This window comes from Sapajus apella, unplaced genomic scaffold (assembly GCF_009761245.1).
Source record: "Sapajus apella isolate SASKATOON/1434 unplaced genomic scaffold, GSC_monkey_1.0 scaffold24, whole genome shotgun sequence".
Lineage (NCBI taxonomy): Eukaryota > Metazoa > Chordata > Mammalia > Primates > Cebidae > Sapajus > Sapajus apella.
Window position 1 is genome coordinate 7,771,109 of NW_022436964.1, and position 23,729 is coordinate 7,794,837.

Genomic DNA, 23,729 nt, shown 5'->3' on the forward strand with positions numbered 1-23,729 from the left:
CATTCTGTGACTTCTTTGCCAGGAAACAGTAGTCCCTCATTGCTTAAAGCAGCAGCATCAGACATTTGAAAACATAGGACCTCTTTCTCTAAGAAATTACTGACGACCCCAAAGAGCACTGCTTTCCATGCTATAATAATTCATGTCTTTTCCCCAAAGTGTCATGTATTCCAGCCTTTGAGGGTTCTGTGTTTCTGTACAACAGGATGGTGGACGTTGGTGGCCAACGATCTGAAAGGCGGAAATGGATTCACTGCTTTGAGAGTGTCACCTCCATAATTTTCTTGGTTGCTCTGAGCGAATATGACCAAGTCCTGGCTGAGTGTCACAATGAGGTACGCTGGGCGGGAAATTTAGGTAGCTGTGGAAGCCAGAGCCATATCCTGTGGTGTTTTTTTTTTTTTTTCTTTTTTGAGATGGAGTCTTGCTCTGTCCCAGGCTAGAGTGCAGTGGTGCAATCTTAGCTCACTGCAACCTCTGCCTCCCAGGTCCAGTTCAAGCAATTCTCCTACCTCAGCCTCCCAAGTAGCTGGGATTACAGGCATAAGCCACCATACCTAGCTAATTTTTGATTTTTTTAGTAGAGACAAGGATTCACCATTGGCCAGTCTGGTCTTGAACTCCTGACCTTGTGATCTGCCTGCCTCGGCCTCTCAAAGTGCTGGGCTTACAGGCGTGAGCCACTGCACCTGGCCTCCTGTGGTTTTTAACAAGCCAACCAGGTCAGGAAATGGGCCCTTGTCATTAGGTTAAATGGTCTTGCTATTCGAAGTGTCATCTGTGGACCAGAGGCACAGGCATCATCTGGATAGTTTGTTAGAAATGCAGTTTTAATCAACCCAGACCGATGACATCAGAATCTACATTTTTAGACCCCAGCTAATTCAAATACATATGAAATGTTGACAATCACTGGCATGGAAACCGGTTCTGAAACTTAAATGCACACTGGGATTCACTGAGGACTTAAAGAAAACTTGGTGCCTGAGTCCAGTCTCAGAGATTCTGATTTAATTGGTGGTGAATGGGTCCTGAGTGGGAGGATGCTTAAAAAGCACCCAGGTGAATCTACTGTGCTGCTAAGGTTGGAAACTATTCAAAAGCCTAGGTTCTCATCCTTGGTGGCATAACAGAATCCCTTGGTGAGCTTTTTAAAAATGCCATCTCTCAGCTGGGCACGGTGCCTCACGCCTGTAATCCCAGCACTTTGGGAGGCCAAGGCAGGTGAATCATGAGGTCAGGAGTTCAAGACCAGCCTGGCCAACATGGTGAAACCCCGTCTCTGCTAAAAATATAAAATATCAGCTGGGCATGGTGGCAGGCACCTGTAATCTCAGCTACTCGGGAGGCTGAGGCAGCAGAATCACTTGAACCTGGGAGGTGGAGGCTGCAGTGAGCTGAGATCACACTGTTTTACTCCAGCCCAGGCAGCAGTGTGAGAATTTGTCTCAAAAAAAAAAAAAAATGCCATCTCTTGGACCCCACATTAAAAATTCCAATTGAGTGGGTTTAGGTTGAAGCTTCTTTTGTATGCCCACCAGGGATTCTCCTGCACAGCCCAAGCTGAGCAGCAGCATCTCTAATACGCTTTACCTGGGCATAGGCTTCCTAACCTCCATAGGCCCATGGCGCTCCCAAATTAGATCCCTAGCAGAACTAGGATGGGCAGTGCTGCTAGATGCTTGGAGCTGTTCTGGGGCTGCCTGGGATTGCACTTGCCTTCCCTTCCCTGGGAGAGACTCCCTCAGGACAGCTGGGATGGATCCAGCCTGGTCAGGCACGCAGGGTCCCCACAGTGCAGCCACAGCATGGCTGCGTCCAACTCCATTAGTGGCAGCTGTCCTGGGAGTGAAGAGACCATCAAAGCCACTTCTGCTCTGGCAGGTCGGGGTTAGTTACAGTGGAATACTCATGTCCTCCTCCTTATCCTTTCCCTGCACTTGCATGAAGACCTCGTGACCTTTTAGAAAAATGTCTTTTGTTTCCAAGGCATGACAGTAAATCAAGAAAGGACTCAGTCCAGGATTAGCCAATAGCTGTGAACAAATCGTATCTTATATTTCTTGAGAGCAGACTTTTCTCTGAGGAGCATAGCTTATATTACCTAATTAGGGGAGGATTAACCCATTTAATTGTCATTGTGCAAAGAAGACAAATCTTGGCTGCTGCCCAGCTCTCCCAATTGGAGACTTTTTTTTTTTTTTTTAAAGACAAGACATTCAGTTATCAATATAAAAAATTTGCTCCAAATTTGTTTCAGGAATTACTTGTGACGTTCCTCAGATTAGTCAGGTGCATAAGGGACCAATATCTCAGCCCAAAGTGCTTAGAAATTAAACATTTTCTCCTAAAAATCACAAAATATTTAGAGAAAAATGAGATGGCTGCCACTCCAGACTTTCCCCTTCTGGTTGTAGATATGTATTATATCTGTATACTGTCTGGGAATCTTTCACATGTGGTGTTTCCTTGGAGACCATTATCAATAAGATCATAATAAATTTCAAAGCTTTAATACATTCCACACCTTAATTCCCCAGAGCGTACTGAGTGGCACAATGGTCCTGTGTGTCTGGAAGTTGTGGGGAAGGAGTGATTTATGGCATGTCCCTCTTGAGTGTGTGCGCTGAGCTTGGATGTTTTCAGTCTGATCCCTTCCCTTCCTACAGGGAAGCTCTTATTTCTTTCCTCTTAGGAATACTTCAGAAAGAGCAGAATGCTGTCTAGAACAATTATTGTCAAAGATAAGATTTGTTTGTGCCCTGTCTGCTCTCAGTAAATTAGGAGCATTTAATATCTTCTTGCCAGTGTCCAACGTTTAGAAATTATTATTGTCTTTCTACATAATCTTCCCCAGATCCCACTGTTACACAGGCATGGGAAAGTTATTTAAGTGTTCTGAAGAGTAACAGTATGCTCACCCATCAAACGGGCCACTGCTCTGCTTGTAAAGTGTGACGCAGAGTGGGTGGGTGCCCGGTAGCACTGGCTCCATCTCTGCCAGTGTCAGTGGTCTTGCTGGAAGAGCCTCGTCGCTTCACTGCTGAGGCCCAGTCTGGAAGCCCATCAACAACTGAGATGGCCATGTCAGCTCTGAAGCTGGCACTTCCCGACTTGGTAATCCCGATCACGTGACACAGAAAACTTTTGTCAAATGTGGGTAGGAACATTCCTTCTCCAAGTTGCACCAAAGCCTTTCTTATTTCCTTCCATGTGAGTTTTGGGCTGGAGAAGAGCTGGGATGCTACAGACGAGGGGGGCCCGAAGGGGACAGTTAGCAAGAGGCTTGGGCAGGGGCAAACAGAAGCAGGAGGCCTGGTGCCTGGGACCCCACATGCTCACCAGCTTCAGCAGACAGTGGCCCAGGGACTGCAGCGAGGCAAGAGAAGAGATGGATGGACTGGCAATGTGCCATGTTGTTTCCAAAATATTTTCTTTCTACTTCATCCTGAGTCCCTTGTGTTTCACTTAGAACCGCATGGAAGAGAGCAAAGCCTTATTTAAAACCATCATCACCTACCCCTGGTTTCTGAATTCATCTGTGATTTTATTCTTGAACAAGAAGGATCTTTTGGAAGAGAAAATCATGTATTCTCATCTAATTAGCTACTTCCCAGAATACACAGGTAAGTGTCTATCTTGCGGACAGTGTTTCTGTGTGGATCTTGTCCTCCTCCCGGGCATCAGTCCGGAGTTACCACGGCTCACAGGGGCCTCCCTGGTCCGCCTGGAACAGCCTCTCCCCACATTCCCACCTTCAAATGGAAGCGCTGGTTGCACCATTGCGTGTTTTCACCGCAGCACCTCCACACATGCCTCCTTCAATGCTTGGAATACCCTTGCCAACTCCTTTAGCCAACTCCATGTTGTTCTCCAAGACCCAGCAGTGGTCTCCCCTCCTCGGGACCCTTTCTGGCCTCCCCTGCCCATCTGGTCCACAGTAGGGGTGCCGCCTCTTTTCTGCTCCCTTGGCAGCCTGACCCCCCACTTGCTCTCCTGGCCACATCACACTATGTCCTATCCTCTGCTCGCTCAGCTCTCTCTCCAGTGGGCACGGTGAGGGCAGAGGCTCTGCTTCATGTATCTGTGCATTCCATGGACCAGTCAGAGCACCTGGTCCTTCTAAAGTGTAGGTTAGACACACAGTGGACTCTGAAGTTCTTTATACATAACCTGCCCAAGGCAAGAGAGTGTCATGCCCTGTTGCTAACTGTTTCTGGTACAGGAGGTCTTAAATATTAAGTTTGACAGTGATATTTAGTGGATTCATGTTTTAGCACTCTTCTTTCCCCTTTTATTAACCATATTGGCTGTGTAGTAAAGCACCCTCAAGCTTTAAAATCAGCCTGATAATGTTAGTTCCCACATTCTTCCTTTTCTCTCTTCGAAAAGGATTACTTCTCTTCGAAAGTGGTCCAAATCAGACAAATTGGGTCACTATTTTTAAACAAATCACCGTAAAGTGTAAGTTTTCGGGACCAGAGGACATTTTAAAATATGACTGTTTTATGGGTTCATGATGAGACACCATAAAAATAATGGTCCAGATAAACTGTTCCCTAGAAATAAAGATGGATCAAAGCAGGATCTCAAATAAGAACAAGAGTACATTAAAAATGGTTCTTGGGGATGAGCACAGTAATCACACCTGTAATCCCAGCACTTTGGGAGGCCAAAGCAGGTGGATCACCTGAGGTCAGGAATTTGAGACCAGTCTGGCCAACAGGGTGAAACCCTGTCTCTATTAAAAATGCAAAAATTAGCTGGGCATGGTGGTGGGCACCTATAATTACCCAGCTACTTGGGAGGCTGAGGCAGGAGAATCGCTTGAAACCCAGAAGTGGAGGATGTAATGAGCTAACATCACGTCACTGCACTCCAGCCTGGGCTACAGAGCGAGACTCTGTCTCAAGATTAAAAAAAAAAAAAAAGGTTCTTGGGAAGACATGGTGTTAAGTCTGTGTCTTTATTCCCCTCATTGCACTTGTGACTAGGACCGAAGCAGGATGTCAAAGCTGCCAGAGACTTTATCCTGAAACTTTACCAAGATCAGAATCCTGACAAAGAGAAAGTCATCTACTCTCACTTCACATGTGCTACAGATACAGAGAATATTCGCTTTGTGTTTGCTGCTGTCAAAGACACAATTCTACAGCTGAACCTGAGGGAATTCAACCTTGTTTAAAAGCTGCTGCCTACCCCTCCCCCATAACAGAAGACATGATTTTCAAACTCCTCGTTTTATTTGCAAGTGCTTCTGACATCACCAAGCCAGCCCTGTGCCAGGCAGTAAGGACGTCATGCAGGTTGTGGGGACAGAGATGGGTGATGGAACTTGGAAGATATTTGAGTTTACCAAAATACTTTAAAAGTCCTTATGTCCCAAATTGTTTTTATAAGTATTTTCTTGACTTTTGGCTTTAAGATTTTGTGCAGTTTTCAAATTTGGTGTTTTCTAGAATTTTTAAAGGCCACTCTGATTTAGTTTTAAATTTTAAATGTTTAAAAATAGCTATTAAAATTATGTAAGCAAGGGGCCTGTTAGTTTATAGATTATGCCTTGAAACCTCTAGAATTGATTTGGGTGACTTTTTAAAAATAAGAAGGTTAATGCATTTGAAGCTTTTAATTAAATCTTGTAATTTAGAGACATTTTTGTTTCTCACCTAATGCTGAAGTGTGACTCCTTTAACATGCCACCAAAGATTTTTTTTTTTAAAACAATTGGTTCTTTTGTGTGTTAACGCTCTAAGCCAAATGGATATATAACTATATCTAATTTAGCTTTGCCACAATTTGATCACCATGTAGGCAAAGCTGACATGTAGTAAATGGGCTCTAAATAGCATATATGTTTTATTGGTGAAAAGTGTGTATGTGTGTGTATATATACGTTTTTATCCCCAATGTATACGACCAGGTCTTGTAAACGTATGCAATGGCTAAAAGTCCACATTGTTTGACAAATGTTGCGTAATCCTACCAAAGTTCTAATGGCCTCCACAGATTTGCTGTTTGAATTATGTATGCTGTGCCTTTCTGAGGAGGCTAAGAATATACCATTCTGCTATTGGCACTGGGTTATGTTGTGTTTTTTAGAGCTCATGGTTGACTGATGGTTCTGATCCTAAACAAAAAAATGCTGTGGCCTTAATAGTAACTCAGAAGCTTTCCTAAGATTCCTCCTTTCAAGGCAAGTCTGTGTGCCTCATCATCTCGTGCTGCAGGTCCCTCAGTAGCTGGCTGAGTCAAGCAGGAGAATCCTCTGAGAAGTAGGAGTGCTCCACACTAAAGGCCCAAGATGGTTTTGTGCGCACGTGTGCATGCATGCGCACACACAGACACCATGTGGGGATGTAAGGTATGAAATGTCTGCCTCAAATCAGTCTATAAAGTGCACCTTGGTTTGCTACACATGTTATGGGACCATTTGTCCCCATTCTGTGGGAACAACTCCGAGTGCTGAAAAAGACTGAAATTATTCTGATATGTAGTGTTTCTATAATAGCAACATTCAGCTTTAAAAAAAAAAAAAAAAAGAATCCTCACTCGGGAGACCAGTGCAATAGCAACAGCTTTTGTGGAAGTTTACAAATTGATGTTAAATTTATCTAGAACAATAAAGGTCCAGAAATAGTCGAGACCATTTTGCACATGAGGACAGAGAGAGGGGGGTAGAGCCCTTTAGGATATCCAGAAACACAAACAAAATGCAAGACAATTCCCCTCCCCACCCACGATGGGCTAAAGGCTATGGACTGGGTATCACTAGCCAATTAACATAAGAAGGGTTCAACGGAATCCAGTAATTAGGAAAATTAAACAATGAAGAATGCCATTTCTTATTTCAAGCACTTTCTAGCATTGAGTTTGTGTTAATTTATTGTTGGCTGACCACTTAAAGCATACAAGAAAATGATGGCTTTCCATACTCAAGTTGTAAGAGGGCTGTTAAATAAGTCATTCAAAGGGTGGTGGTGGTAACAGTATTTTAAGGCATGGAAAGGCTAGACTCTTTCAATATCGGGGTGAATTAATTACCTCTGCCAATACTGATTCTGCTGGTAGAAAATTCTCTCCTAGCCCTTCATTCAGGATATATTCATTACTTACTGGGGAAATAAGTCATGTGAAGTTTTCTGAGGTTAAGAGGCAGAATGTCAGTGTTTAAGAATTCACTAGGTACTATACCACCACTAGCTTTTAGTCAGCAGTGATCATGTTGGGCTGGGATGTTGCCCAGGGCCTTGGGCAATCTGTTAGTTATTCACATTTATTTAAGCCCCAAAGAGGGTAGAATTTATATAGGCAAGGGAAGGTTATTAATAATGTTTCTAGTTCTATCAAAAAACTAAAAACAGAAGCAGACCAAAGATCAGAAATCTTTATTGACAAAGGTATACATGGTGAAAATATATAATCTTACCATGCAATCCAAATCTACCAATACCAAGAAACGATTATTAAGAAAAAAAGTCATTAGCATGGCCAACTAAAAATTGGTTAATTTTTAAAGAGAGGAAAAAAAGACTAAGATTAGTTTCCAAAAGTAAAAACTTCACTGTAAACATCTGTGTTTATAAATTATCTTAGAATACACAAAACCAAGGCAGAGACTGTGTAACAGGCAACTCAGCCAAGCACACATAAAAGAGAAATGAGGAACAGAAAAGTGTAGGAAATCCTGCAGCGATGCAGAAATAGATATGTTTAAAACTATCATAATCAATGACCATATTTTCATCAAAGGATCAGCATTCTAAAGCAGCACAGGCTATTTGATCAATTAAAACTAGCAAGAGAAAGTGTTTTTAAAGTGCACCTTTCCTGAAAAATTCATTTTTATATGTAATACACACATACAGAGATAATCATTTTAAAAGTGTGTAACAATCTATCTGACCTTGTAACAAGTCCCAGATACCATTCCTAATAGTTTGTGAGTGTGGCTATTAAATCACTGATATTGAAAATATTTCAGCGTAATCTATGCTACATTTTTACTTAAATGTTTTTCAGCCCAAGAATTGGGAACTTTTGGGTAAGGAACTGAACCCCGGAGGTATGATGGCATAACAAGAAATGTTGGGATTTTCCAACATGTTCTACTTTGATTACACTTCTGATCATTAGGTAAGTCATTATACCAGTCTCACAGGGTTTCTTGTTACAAGGACGTCATTAGAAGGAACACATTATTAAGGTATCAGAGTAACAATGAATAGTTCAGTGACAGGGATTTTCTATCATAGCAGTTTGATATCTATCTTCATAGCAGGTGTTAAACTATAATATAAATTAATTTGTATTTGTATAAAGTAATAAAAACTTTAAAAATATACCCATATCAACCTAAAAAATTGAAGTTATATTTCTTGGATAGCTTTTTGGGTAGCCAAAATTATTTTTTTGAAAATGTCATAATGCTTTAAAAAAAGAAGTCATCTGTAATTCTAAAGTAAAAAATTTTTTAAATGGCATGGAAAATTTACCTTACAAAAGAGGAAATATAAAGTAGAAAAATGTTTCAATAAAAGAAACATGAATGAGGTTTGTAATCGAGTAGGATTCTGCATCTTCTCAATGTGCTGGCCTTGCTTTTTGGATAGTGCTGAAACAAAAAGTGCTTAAGACCAATCCTGGCAGTGGGAAAAAAGTTTGCTCTAACAGTCATATTGGCCCAAAATTGACAATACAGGTGACGAGAATCAAAATTTTAACCGACTAATCCTAGCTTGATTAGACTGCCATTGACAATAAGGTATAACTTCAAAAGTATTTCGAAGGACTAAGCAGGAGGGTGAATGGGTTTACGTTTAGAGTTGAGTTATACTGAATAGCACCCAAGAAAATCAGATTGACCAAGTCTGTATTCAGTCCTGCATATGGAATGTAAGTTATCTGTATTTTTGACTTGGATCTTAAAGAAATGAGAACTCCACTGTTTTTAGTAAAAAGGCATTGATATTTGCGTAGCACCCCCCGCCAAGAGAATGAATATTTTGGCCCTACCAGAATGTGCCGTACATATCAGCTCCCCGTTTTCAAAGGCCTTTGCCACCGTTATGGTGAATCAGCTAAAAGGTAGACAGTTGAAATTCAACTGACTCAAAAGGAAAATGTCTGTCTCCAATTCTATTACAGTAAAATGCTTAGTGGTAAAGAGGTTGAAATACCTCCAAGTAAACAATAGACTGTGGTCTTTTTTAGGGTGCTGTCTGTGGATCTAATTTTTCTATGCTTTTTCTGGTTCCACTGAATCATATGAGGGTACCTGATAAACAGCAAAGAAAAATATTTTGGAAGGTGATTCCAAAACAAGGGTGATTCCATCTTCTCACTCAAAAAGTGCTAACCATCTCTAGACTTCCTGAGTTGTGGATCTGCTGCTCCTCATTTAAGGTCAGGTGCCACACAATCCAGACTCTTCCAACAATCACTGGATGGCCCCTGCCTCCTACAGCTGTTTTTCAAGCTTTCCTTTTTAAAACTGCATTTCATAATAGGAAACACTCTATATTGTGACCCAGTATGCATAGTAAATAGAATATTTAGCTGTTATTTCAGGAACCAATACTTAATCATTTTATATGCGCTATCTATTGTTCCTCTATTTTCTTTTTAATTTCACTTGTGAAATATACTGGTCTGGAGCTGTTTAGTTGATTTCATGACCCACTAATGAGTTAGGACTTACAGAGTGGAAAAAAAGCATCCCTGAGGATTTGGGTTGATCCTCACAAAAGGTAAAAAGCAACAGCCCTGGAACCCAAAAAGATTTCTTTGAACTGTGTTGGCTCAGCCATGAAAGCATCCATGGTCAATGTATTTGGCACACACTTTGAGCTTCTGCAGGCAAACTAATCAAGTATTTTGTCACCGTCTTTTTAATACAGGGGCCTATGTGAAGGGAGTACCTGGCATAGCCTGAAGAATCAACTAATACTGGCAAGTGATAACTGAATAAGTTAGGTAGGTGCAGGAAATTCAGCACTGTGTAGAGTCCTTCTAATTTAATCTGACTTTTTACCAGGCAGCAATATGATGCTACTTTGTGGGATGTTTGTATGAGATGAGCTAGGTGCATAGATATTCACTGGAACAATACTACTGCTATTACTATCAGAAGAAATGAGAGAGATAATCATGATAGAAAAGATCATGTAAGTCGAAGAAAACTTTAGGATGCCACAGGATAGTTGCCTCTAAATGGATTAGGATTGTAGAGGAGAGGGGTAGGTAAGAACTGCCCACAGGTGGTCATGATTATTTAGGGTCCAGACAACAACTCAGCTATACTAAACTGACCTTGGGATTTTTGTGAATGCTAGAGAAAAAGCAGTAAATATATACACTCTAAAAGGGACGACACTGGAGTAGTGTGCCTTTTGGTTCAGAGAGTATTTTGTAAATGTGAAGAAATCACAAGCTTCTTTTTGTACCAGAAATCAACGTCACTCTTTCTAATGAGTAAGGTTTTCTGGTGGAGAGTTGGCAGGTAACAGCCACTCTGCCTTGGTCCTCACACAGTTATCATAGACCAGAAGACATGCTGTGCTGGACTTAAGTGCCCGGTAGTAGAGTTAGCAAATAATGCATGGAAGGGGCACAAGACTCAGCACCTCGTTCCATAACCACTACCAAACAACAGAGAAAGCTTAAATTTCTCCCGCAGAAATCCACTTATTGTAGTTAACATGTAATTTAGGGCAGATGGTTTTCAAATACAAGAAGATTCTATATTCTAACCTTCATGAAAAATGGACTATAGCATCAAACAAATAACTGTAAATTGTAAAATGTGATGCTAAAAACACTGACTGACTTGTTATTAGTGATCTGATGTTCTTGTGTTTTTGTTTGTTTAAATGAAGACAATCTTCTAAAACACAGGATATCGATGTAGCTCTTGAAACTGTGGGTACCTCTAGTCTAGAGACAAGGAAGTGATGGGAGGAGGTGACGGGTAAATGAGTGGCAGGGAAAGAATAACAAAAGATAGTTCATGGTTCTATGGCACGGGAACACGAAAGGCAGGCACTATCCTTTCTATGTGTACTACTCACAAGACCCACTCCTGCTGGCTGCCAGAGGGTATCAGAAGAATTTCTATGTTTACTATTTATTTTAGACTTTTCTGCTTCACAAAACACTACACTCAGGGAGGGAGGGGGCTGTAATTGTTCTGAGAATGGTGAAATCATAACATTGGAATGGGTAATGAAGTATTTTGTTTTGGATGAGGACAATCTGATGCAAGCTTTCTGACTACCTCTACTCTTAGGTTTAATTCTGCCATAAGCAAAACCAAAGGAGCTTAGTGACACAGAAAATATGCACATTATTTTTTAACAAAGGTCAACATGGAAACACTTTCATGTGGTTTGAAACTTGTCAGCTTTTGATTGATTCAATTCAAGTTCAGTAAACAAAACATTTAGGGGGAAACTACTGAGAATAAATGTGTTTTAGTAATCAGAGAGAAATCAATAGCATTTAGTAGATCTGGTCAGCAAGAAATACAATTTCAGTATAGCATGCTGTTTATTTTTAGCTTTTACAACAAAGCAAGGGTTTAAGGAGCCTGAGAAGAATTTCACAACCATTGACTATACAGAATCTTTAATTCCAAAAACAGTTTATAATAACTTGGTAGCACATACAACATGCATCAAATATTATGTATTATTCAGTAACTAAATAGGATACTGCATCATTCTCTTCATAGTTCACAATCATACATTCATTCCCTTATACCTGAAACAGTCCATTAATATTAAGGTGCAAAGATCTTGGACAAAAACCAAGAAAGAAAACCTCATGTCCTTATTTTTACTAATGTATAGCTGATGATTTTTGTGATGAGCTGTAAATTTAAGAGTGACTCTCACTTGAATAACTGTAAAGAAAGCAAACCAGAAATTCTCAATCTATTGGCAACAGGACAGGTTACTGTGTTAGATTTTAGGGTACATACACTTATTTATGAGAGGGGCTGTCTGTTGGAAGCATAATTCACTATATCTAAGATGTCGGGAATTTTGTTTATTGCATGTTAACAGTGAATGGAAAGTAGGCATTGTTAAGGCTTTAGAAATTCTCTTTTGATATTAACAGTCTATTAAAAACATGATATTAACAGTCTATTAAAAACATGGGTAAACCAAGTAGATCTCATGGAATAGGCTTGAGGAAATATTTCAAAGACTCTGAAGTTCTCAGAGAGATTTTCCCTTTTTAAGTAGGATACTCATTTCCTAAAGCTTTCTTAAGGGGAGGTTTCAATCTGTATTATAAATTATATTTAAAAAGATTGTTTTTAATCGTGCTATGCATTTTAAGTATAATTCAAACATATCCTTTATATTTAAAAATAAGGAAAACAATATCAAAATATTTATCTGTAAAAAGAACTTCATGATTCTGAAGAAACCACCACCAAAATTCTCTTGATGCCAGTGAGGCAATGTTTGATTTGATTATTTACCCATCACTCAGGGAGTTTGAAGCAAGCATGACAGAAGTTCAAAATGTGAACTAGAAACATTAAACTTGGCTCCATGAGGAGAGGAATTACAGGCAACCTCTCCACCATTACAGAGAAAAACTTACAGCAAATGTTTAAGATTCATAAATTTTTCTTTTACAAAGTAATTAGAATTATAAATAGATGGATGATTCAAGCTAGAAAACCAGGTAATCTCTGAAGAATTGAAATATTTTAATCACACAGCTGTTTTACCTTATTTTTTCTTTTTTTTAGCATCCAGAATACTGGGTACTTGAAATTATTTCTGTAATGTGCTTCCCAAACATGTTTTGAAAGGTACAGTCTAGGAGCTGTAATCACTTATTGCTGTGTGTCTTCAGACAGTGTTCTCCATCAAAGGCTCGGAGAGGGTTCTCTTGCTTCTTCTAGCTTTGTTAGGATCCACTGAGGTGGGAAAATAAACGAACATTTGCTTACTTCAATGAAATTGCAATGAAACAAAATGTAATGAATGGAGACCCAGAAGTTAGCTTTTTAGTTTAGTTAGTTAGGTGTATACTGACAGCCAATACATAAAATTCATCCTGCAAAAGAGATTAAATGGCCCAGATGACTCAGAAAAAATGGTACTTGGTTTAATAGTAGGAATGAAGTTTTTCTAAGGTCTTTGGACTTAACTGTTCATTTTCAGAAAAAGTGAAATGAGCCAGCCTGAGAGAAAAAATTCCTTACAATCTGTACTGACTCTATATCACGAACTTCCATGATTTCATATGTAGGATTCTACTAATGGAGTACAAATAATTAAATACAATTCCAGAGAGAGTAGTAGAAGTAACATTCTTGAGCATTTTAGGTACTCTCACAATATATTTTCTTTTCTAAAATAATTTGAAATTACAAAATCAAATGTAAATGTAATGCATAACCTTTCTACCAGTGATGTCTATTATTATTGGGCATGGATGACAGATAAAAGCCATGGAGGTGATACAGGGGTTATTCTAGTATATAAAGATTTCACAGGGATGTTCGTGCCTCTTGAAGAGCCTAGTAAGAATAGCCCTAAGAGAGGCAGAGAAAGATAACTGAACCTAGTAGCCTTCTCTGGATGTTCCTGGCCAAGCAGGAGGATCAAAAACAAACCTTCTGAGATAAAGTCACAGGGTGAAGGAATTAAAAGAAAAGTTTATTGCAGATAAACTGAAATAGGTGGTACTGTCCTTCAGTGACATGAAAGAAGGTAGTCTAAAAGTCAAGCTTATCTGTCTCCCTATTCTAGGTGACAAGCATATGAAGGTTCTGGTCACTTTATTCCTCTTTCTTTATAACTTGCTCCTTTTGTGTTTTCTACTGTTAGCGTGTCAGTGTCACCTCCTATCAGAATGTCTGGATAGAAAATTGCACAGCACATGCTAACTTGTCCAAGCTATGTGTATGGGACACTGGGAGAGGCCACTAGTTGGGTCCCAATGTGACGGGTGAAGTGGTAAATAGTCATCCACAGGAGGCATAGCAAGATGGCCAAGAGGAGGCAACACGGGAATGCAGCTCCCAGCAATGACACAGAAGGCTAGAGGACTTCACGATTCCAAGCAAGGTGCTGGGTTCACCCGATCGGAAGGTCGGGTACTTCACTCCCCTTGGTGCTCCAATTCAGATCCTGTGCTTACCTTATCCCTCCTGCAACTTGCAGTCCCCGAACCCCACCAGACTGAGGGGGACTGTGGATGTCTATGCAAATCTGAGCAACTTGTTGGCACAGACCTGGGCAGGAGTTTGGACTAATGCTAGCAGGATGGAACTACCCGTCCCACAGAAAGAGGCAGAGTTGAAAGCAGGGAAACAGGCCAGGCAGGCCCCACCCCTACAAAACATAAACTGAAGCCTATGCACCAGAGAGCTTGGCAGCAAATACACCAGTTTGACCCCAACTGGGAAGATCGAGCTCAGGGAAGGAGGGATGCCACTGGGAAGGTGAGGCTAATTTCACCTGCAAACAAACTCCAGGGGAAGACCACCCATCCAGCAACCTGACTGAATCTGAGGCAGCCCAGCAACGCCTCTACAGGCCAAAAAAGATAGATATAGCTCCAACCACAACAGAAAGGATGCCCACTCAGAGATTCCTCCCAAAATCACCAACTTCAAAGATCAAAGGGAGATAAATCCACAAAGATGGGAAGAAACCAGCACAAAAAGGATGAAACCTTCAAAGACCAGAACACCTCTTCCCCTCCCAGGGATCACAACTCCTCACCATCAAGGGAACAAAACAAGACAGAAAATGAGTTTGATGAACTGACAGAAGCAGGTTTCAGAAGGTCGGTAATAACAAACTTCTCTGAGTTAAAAGACCATGTTCTAACCCAATGCAAAGAAACTAAGAACCTTGAAAAAAGGTTAGACAAAATGCTAAGTAGAATAACCAGCTTGGAGAAGAAAATAAATGACTTGATGGAACTGAAAAACACAGCATGAGAACTTCATGAGGCATACACAAGTTTCAACAACCGAACTGATCAAGCAGAAGAAAGGATATCAGAGAGAGAAGATCAAATCAATGAAAATGAGAAGGCAAGATTAGAGAAAAAAGAGTAAAAAGAAACAAAGCCTCCAAGAAATATGGAATTATGTGAAAATACCTAATCTACACTTGATTGGCATACCTGAATGTGACGAGGAGAATGAATCCAAGCTGGAAAACACTCTTCAGGATACTATCCAAGAGAACTTCTCCAACCTAACATTCAAATCCAGGAAATACAGAGAACACCACAAAGATACTCCTCAAGAAGAGCAACCTCAAGGCACATAATCATCAGATTCACCAGGGAAGAAACAAAGGAAAAAATCCTAAGGGCAGCAAGAGAGAAAGGTCAAGTCACCCACAAAGGAAAGACCATCAGACTCATAGCAGATCTCTTGGCAGAAACCCTACAAGCTAGAAGGGAGTAGGGGCCGATATTCAACATCCTTAAAGAAAAGAACTGATCAACCCAGAATTTTCTATCCAGCCAAACTAAGCTTCATAAGTAAAGGAGACATAAAATCCTTTAGGGATCAGTAATTGCTGAGAGATTTCATCACTATAAGACCTGCCTTACAAGAGCTCCTGAAGGAAGTACTAAACATGGAAAGGAACAACCAGTGCCAGCCACTGCAGAAACATACAAAATGGTAAAGAACAACAACACAATGAAGAAACTGCATCCAACTAATGGGCAAAACAACCAGCCTGCAACAAAATGGCAGGATCAAACTCAAACATAACAATATTAACATTGAATGTAAATGGGCTAAATGTCCCAATCAAAAGACACAGACTGGAAAACCGGATAAAAAGCCATGACCCATTGGTGTGCTGTATTCAGGAGACCCATCTCACATGCAAAGACTGACACAGACCAATGGAGAGCAAAAAAAAGCAGGGGTAGCAATCCTGGTCTCTGATAAAATGGACTTTAAACAACAAAGATCAAAAGAGACAAAAAAGGGCATTACATAATGGTAAAAGGATCAATGGAACAAGAGCTAACTATCCTAAATATATATGCACCCAATGCAGGAGAACCCAGATACATAAAATGAGTTCTTAACCTACAAAGAGACTTAGACTCCTGCACAATAATAATGGAAGACTTTAACACTCCACTGACAATCTTGGACAGATCAACGAGACAGAAAGTCAACAAGGATATCTAGGACTTGAACACAGATATGGACCAAGCGGACCTAATAGACATTTACAGAAAACTCACCTCAAATCCACAGAATACACATTCTTCTCAGCACCACATCGCACTTACTCTAAAACTGACCATGTAATTGGAAGTAAATCACTCCTCAGCAAATGCAAAAGAATGGAAGTCATAAACAGCCTTTCAGACCACAGTACCATTAAATTAGAACTCAGGATTAAAAGAAACACTCAAAATCGCACCATCACATGGAAACTGAACAACTTGCTCCTGAATGATGAATGGATAAACAATGAAATGAGGGCGGAAATAAAAATGTTCTTCAAAACCAACGAGAATGAAGACACAATGTACCAGGTTCTATGGGACACATTTAGAGCAGTGTCTAGAGGGAAATTTATAGCAATAAATGCCCACATGAGAAACAATGAAAGATCTAAAATCAACACCCTATCATGAAAATTGAAAGAGCTAGAGGAGCAAGGTCAAAAACCTCAAAAGCTAGCAGAAGACAAGAAATAACTAAGATCAGAGCAGAACTGAAGGAGACAGACACAAAAAAATCCTTCAAAAAATCAATAAATCCAGGAGCTGGTTTTTTGAAAAGATCAAAAAATAGACTGCTAGCTAGGTGAATAAAAAAGAAAAGAATCTAATAGATGCAATAAAAAATAATAAAGGGGAGATCACCACTGACTCCTCGGAAATAGAAACTACCATCAGAGATTACTACAAACAGCTCTATGCACATAAACCAGTAAATCTGGAAGAAATGGATAAATTCCTAGGCACTTGCACACTCCCAAGACTAAGCCAAGAAGATGCTGAAACCCTAAATAGACCAATAACAAGGTCTGAAGTCAATGCAGCAATTAATGGCCACCAAAAAAAGCCCAGGTCCAGAAGGGTTCACAGCTGAATTCTACCAGACATACAAAGAGGAGCTGGTACCATTCCTGTTGAAACTATTCCAAACAATACAAAAAGAGAGAATCCTCCCTAACTCTTTCTATGAGACCAATATCATCCTGATACCAAAACGTGGCAGAGACAGAACTAAAAAAGAAAACTACAGGCCAATATCCATGATGAACACTGATGTAAAAATCTTCAATAAAATACTGGCAAACCAAATCCAACAGCACATCAAAAAGCTTATCGACCATGATCAAGTAGGCTTCATCCTGAGAATGCATGGCTGGTTCAACATATGCAAATCTATAAACGTAATCCACCATATAAACAGAACCAAAGATAAAAACCACGATTATCTCAATAGATGCAGAGAAGGCCTTTGACAAAATTCAACAGTCCTTTATGCTAAAAACTCTCAACAAATTAGGTATCAATGAAATGTATCTCAAAATAATAAAAACTATTTACAATAAACCCACAGCCAATATCATACTAAACAGGCAATAACTAGAAGCATTCCCTTTAAAAACTGGCACTAGACAAGGATGCCCTCTCTCACCCCTCCTATTCAATATACTATTGGAAGTTCTAGCCAGAGCAATTAGGCAAGAAAAAGAAATAAAGGGCATTCAGTTAAGGAAAAGAAGAAGTCAAATTGCCCCTATTTGCAGACGACATGATCGTATATTTAGAAGACCCCATTGTCTCAGCCCAAAACCTCCTTAGGCTGATAAGCAACTTTGGCAAAGTCTCAGGATACAAAATCAATGTGCAGAAATCAAAAGGATTTCTATACACCAACAACAGACAAACAGAGAGCCAAATCATAAGCAAACTCCCATTTACAACTGCTACAAAGAGAATAAAATATCTAGGAATACAGCTAACAAAGGATGTAAAAGATCTCTTCAAGGAGAACTACAAACCACTGCTCAAGGAAATAGGAGAGGACACAAAGAGATGGAAAAACATTGCATGCTCATGGTTAGGAATAATCAATATCGTGAAAATGGCCATACTGCCCAAAGTAATTTATAGATTCAATGCTATCCCCATCAAGCTACCATTGACCTTCTTCATAGAACTGGAAAAAAACACTTTAAACTTCATATGGAACCAAAAGAGAGCCAGCATAGCCAAGACAATCCTAAGCAAAAAGAACAAAGCCGGAGGGATCATGCTATCTGACTTCAAACTATACTACAAGGCTAATCAAAACAGCATGGTACTGATACCAAAACAGAGATATGGACCAATGGAACAGAACAGAGGCCTTGGAGGCAATGCCACACATCTACAACCATCTGATCTTTGACAAACCGGACAAAAGCAATGGGGAAAGGATTCCCTGTTTAATAAATGGTGTTGGGATAACTGTCTAGCCATATTCATGAAGCTGAAACTGGACCCCTTCCTTACACCTTATACAAAAATTAACTCCAGATGGATTAAAGATTTAAACATAAGACCTAACACCATAAAAACCCTAGAGGAAAACCTAGGCAACACCATTCAGGACATAGGCACAGGCAAGGACTTCATGACTAAAACACCAGAAGCAATGGAAACAAAAGCCAAAATAGACAAATGGGATCTAATTAAACTCAAGAGTTTCTGCAAAGCAAAAGAAACAATCATTAGAGTGAACTGGCAACCAACAGAATGGGAAAAAATTTTTGCAATCTCTACCCATCTGACAAAGGGCTAATATCCAGAATCTACAAAGAAGTAAAGCAGATTTACAAGAAAAAAATACCCATTCAAAAGTGGGCAAAGGATATGAACAGACACTTTTCAAAAGAAGACATTTAGGCCGCCAACAAATGTGAAAAATGCTCATCATCACTGGTCATTAGAGAAATCCAAATCAAAACCACATTGAGATACCATCTCACGCCAGTTAGAATGGTGGTGATTAAAAAACCTGGAGACATCAGATGCTGGAGAGGATGTGGAGAAAAGGAACACTTTTACATTTTTGGTGGGAGTGTAAATTAGTTCAACCATTATGGAAGACAGTGTGGCGATTCCTCAAGGATTTAGAAATAGAAATTCCATTTGACCCAGCAGTCCCATTACTGGGTATATACCCAAAGGATTATAAATTGTTCTGTTATAAAGACATGCACGTGCATGTTCATCACGGCACTGTTTACAATAGCAAAGACCTGGAACCAACCCAAATGCTCATCCATGATAGACTGGACAAAGAAAATGTGGCACATATACACCATGGAATACTATGCAGCCATAAAAAACGATGAATTCATGTCCTTTGTAGAGACATGGATGACTCTAGAAACCATCATTCTCAGCAAACTGACACAAGAACAGAAAATCAAACACTGCATGTTTTCACTCATAGGCAGGTGATAAACAATAAGAACACTTAGGCACAGGGAAGGGGACAACACTCACTGTGCTAGGTGGCGGGGAGTGGAGTGGAGGGGAGGGGAGGATAACACTGGGAGAAATGCCTGATATAGGTGACAGGGTTGAGGGGGATGGACATAGCAAACCACCATGGCATGTATGTACTTATGCAACAATCCTGCAGGATGCAGGATGTGTACATGTACCCGAGCCCAAAGCACAATAAAAAAAAGTCATCCACAGCCAGGATCAACATAGAGCATTGTGTTAGCATAGGAGGCCAGGTATCTGTCTGAGTTTACGCCTGAGGCCCAGGAATCAATTATAGGAGAAATGCCCTCTTATTCTAAGTTTCATGATATAGTGAATACAACTCAACATTCTGAATAGCACTTCAGTTGTGATCAATGAGGTCAATTGATAGCTTTCATTTTCTTGACAGTGCACATCCTTGTCATTGCCATAATCCCTAAAGTATACACCAGGCTTTTCAGTTCACATCATTCCCATTTTGAGGAAACTGAGCTTAGCTGAGCCTCCCCAAGATTCCACAGTCAAGAAGGACAGAAACAGTATTCAAACTCAGATTTTTTGCTGGGGTTGGCTCCCTTTGGGCTGTGTCATGCTATGGCAACTTTAAAAAAAATCATGGTAGCTATCAAAAATGTGGGGCTATACTTTCCTGCTGGAGCTGATGGATTAACACTAAACCAATTTTTGTTTATTGACTTTTTATTTTAAAAATGTTATAGTTAGCATTTAAAATAAGATGGAGCAATCTGGTTTAAAAAGCAAGTACGTATACTGAATTGAATCCAGTAAAAAAAAGTGTTGGGAAATTATTATCTAGTTACATATACTAAAACCTGCCAAAACACAAAAGCAAAACAAAATGAAACAAAAACCTCCCAAACAAATCTTATCTGCCTTAAAAGAGAGTCTAGTTACATGGTTTTAAAGTGAGCAGCTCCTATCTATTTAAATAAAAGATTTATCATATTTACCCTGGCATCCTCTGGGGTCTTGAAGTTAATTATTTTTCCAAACTCTCTGGCATGAAATACAGACTTCACTCGTTCCTATAAACAGAATAAGTAAATTCATTAAAAAGAAAATCTGGTTGTAAAAACCCATAAAGCCATGCCACAAAGCTTTATTACTGTATGCTTAAAGTGTCCATCTTATATAAATCATGCATCTTAAAAAAGACAATGAGGAACCAAGAAGAATCAAAACCAATAGAAAAAAAGACTACATTTTGGCCAGGCATAGTGGCTCACGCCTGTAATTCCAGCACTTTGGGAGGCCAAAGCGGGTAGATTTCCTGAGGTCAGGAGTTTGAAACCAGCCTAACCAACATGGAGAAATCCCATCTCTATTAAAAATACAAGATTAGCCAGGTGTGGTGGCGCATGCCTGTAATCCCAGTTACTTGGGAGGCTGAGGCAGGAGAGTCGCTTGAACCCAGGAGGTGGAGGTTGCGGTGAGCTGAGATTGTACCACTGTACTCCAGCCTGGGCAACAAGAGCAAAACTCTGTCTCAAAAAAACCAAAAGACTATATACTATTAATACATGTTCATTATCACTAAAGCTAAATTAAAAAGCTTAAGGTGATATTTCGATTGCTAAAGTCATAAAGGGTTGGCATAAAGGATGGGAAGGAGGTTAAGTCAGGGTAGTGCCACTGTTTTTCCTCTTCAAATAATTTCCTACACAGTTGTTATCTGGCTATAGAATCATGATTGAATCCAGGTTAAAAATAATATACACACACGTGTGTATGCATATATATATAAACACATAACGTGTTGGAGTATGTGCATGTGTGCATGCAAGTGTGCATGCATGTGTGTACTTCTGACATTTTAAACCAGTCATATAGTAAGAATATACTTTAGAATCAAAGAGATCAGGTTGCGTCCTCGATTTTCCTCTGTTTAAGCACCTTTGGTATTATGTTTAGTATTGGTAGTGGGGAGTAGGAATAAGAGCAGATATTAAGCATTTCAGGGACAAATAGAAGTGAAACTATTGACAAGGATGATGTTTCTCTGTACGTATGGGTAAGGTCATAGAGCGGCAAAGTGAAGGTTTTACTAGTCTAACATGTTCTAAAAGTAATTCAACTATACATGCAGACTCTAGAAGAAATTAGATTCTTCTAATTAAAAAAAGAAAAAAAAAAAAAAAAAAAAGGATGAGGCTGGGCCCAGTGGCTCATGTCTATAATCACAGCACTCTGGGAGGCCAAGGAAGGCAGGCTGCTTGTGCCCAGGAATTTGAGACCAGACTGGCCAATCTGGTGAAACACTGTCTATACTAAAAATACAAAAATTAGCCAGACATGGTGGCACATGCCTGTCCTAGTGACTCAAGAGGCTGAGGCAGGAGAATTGCTTGAACCTGGGGGGTGGAGGTTGCAGTGATCTGAGAGCGTCGCTGCACTCCAGCCTGGGTGACAGGGTGAGACTCTGTCTCAAAAAAAAAAAAAAAAAAAAGAATGATGGATTGCAGAATTGTAGATATGAGGTCTCATGAAAAGGTGGAAGGAGAAGAAATCAAAGAGATAATAAAGTATTAATGTTAGAAAGGGAAAAATATATTTAAAAAGCCAGGAAAGCCCTATGGACTGGTGTACAGGCTAATAGCCACTAACCATTATTTCATATGTGGGAAGGTGGGGTTCAGTCACTGAATATACATTGAGGGCCCAGGAATGTTACTGTGAATGCAATAGCGCAGAAAGCACAGTTTTTCTTGGCCTAGTTTTCTTTTCTTTAAGCCTGGCTAAGATAGCAGGTATAAAGGAAAACCATGCCAAGACAATTGACATCTATAAAAGAGGTAGAACATTACACAAATAAAGAGGACTATTTCAAAACATTATTTTCAGTTCCAAGTTTTCAAAAAATAAATCTATTCAACATACCTTTGCTTCAATGCGCAGTCTTCTCCCGTGAACAATGAATGGTTCTTTGGTAAATTCATCAAAACTATACTGCCACTCACATGTGAGTTGTCCAAATGTTCCCTTTGTTACAAACAATACACCACTGCAGAAACAAAAACAAAAAGAAATCGCTTTAAAATTGAGGCACTTATATACGATAACAACAGGATGCAGATGACTGAAAGTGCAAATGCAATATTCACCAACAGAGACTATATTCTGCGTCATAAAAGCCTTAATGAATTTAAAAGAACTGAAACCATAAAGTGTATTCTCAGAACTAAACTAGAAACCAAAACAAAAGGATAACAATAATATTTCCAAATGCTTAAAAGTAGCACTTCCAAATAATCCAGGGGTCAAAGAATCTCAAAGGAAATTAGAAAGTATTTTGAACAGAATGAGAATGAAAATGTAATACAGAATTTGTGGGATGCAGCTAACATAATGCTCAATGGGAAATTTATAGCACAACATATTTATATTAGAAAAACTGAAGCACTTATAAAATCAAATACATAAGGCAATTCATAAGAAACAGGGTACATTTACAGAACCAATTATCAGCCAATATTTGCAGGAACTTTCATGTAATTAACATGTTAGAATACTTTCATTACTAAGGCTCCATGTAACCTATTTCCCAACTACATCAAAAAGAAGCTTTTCTAACCATGTTGAACAGAATCATCATGCTGAGGGCCATGGGATTTTCATAGGTAAAATCAAGTCCCATTCCTGCCAATTTTAGAGAAAGACTTCAAAAAGCATCATTCTAATTTTTAAATAAATTGTTTTCCCATTTTGAAGAAAAAAGGAAATGAAAATGCCTTCTGTCTATAAGAAGTCTGTTTAATCCTTCCTTCAAATGTCTTTCTTCTCAATTTTTCTTTCTGATTGAAACATCAATTGTAGGTGCAACCAGAGCTGTCTAGTAGATTGAGTTAAAGAAACATGTGGCTCCTGGCTAGGATGGAAAAGGAGAAAGCTAGCCAGGATTTTTATCTCTCACTTCCATCTTCTGTCCCTGTTCCCCTCTTTTACCAATCCTGGATTACAGGAGCTGATGGAGCAAACCTAGTGGTGCTCCAGGACATCTCCAGCCATGTGAAAAGTCACAGACAGACTGGCCAATGTAGCAGGTACTCCCAGTCCTGATCCAAATCCTTTATCCTCAAACCTGAAACTTGGAAAGGGAATCCCATGTATAACCACCATGCTTTATTTAACTATAACTAATTCACTTCCCTTACTCTGTCTAGGGACTGGGGCCTCATCTAAAGGAAGTCTATTGCTAA

General features: G+C 39.6%; 2 protein-coding genes across 3 annotated transcripts in view; one reads left to right on the top strand and one right to left on the bottom strand.

Moving 5' to 3' along the window:
• The window catches only part of GNA14 (G protein subunit alpha 14), a 219,655-nt gene extending 213,579 nt beyond the window's left edge, over window positions 1-6,076 (top strand). For both annotated transcript variants that reach the window (XM_032290658.1, XM_032290659.1), the window contains exons 5-7: window positions 206-335; window positions 3,473-3,626; window positions 4,995-6,076. In XM_032290658.1, the coding sequence (XP_032146549.1) occupies window positions 206-335; window positions 3,473-3,626; window positions 4,995-5,185 (475 nt within the window). In that variant the 3' untranslated portion in view covers window positions 5,186-6,076. The remainder of the gene's footprint in view (window positions 1-205; window positions 336-3,472; window positions 3,627-4,994) is intronic.
• Window positions 6,077-7,370: 1,294 nt separating this feature from the next.
• The window catches only part of VPS13A (vacuolar protein sorting 13 homolog A), a 242,787-nt gene continuing 226,428 nt past the window's right edge, over window positions 7,371-23,729 (bottom strand). Inside the window, exons 70-72 of the mRNA XM_032290653.1 lie at window positions 22,411-22,534; window positions 20,484-20,558; window positions 7,371-12,934 (exon numbers count right to left, since the gene is read on the bottom strand). Coding sequence (XP_032146544.1) covers window positions 12,884-12,934; window positions 20,484-20,558; window positions 22,411-22,534 — 250 coding nt within the window. The 3' untranslated portion in view covers window positions 7,371-12,883. The remainder of the gene's footprint in view (window positions 12,935-20,483; window positions 20,559-22,410; window positions 22,535-23,729) is intronic.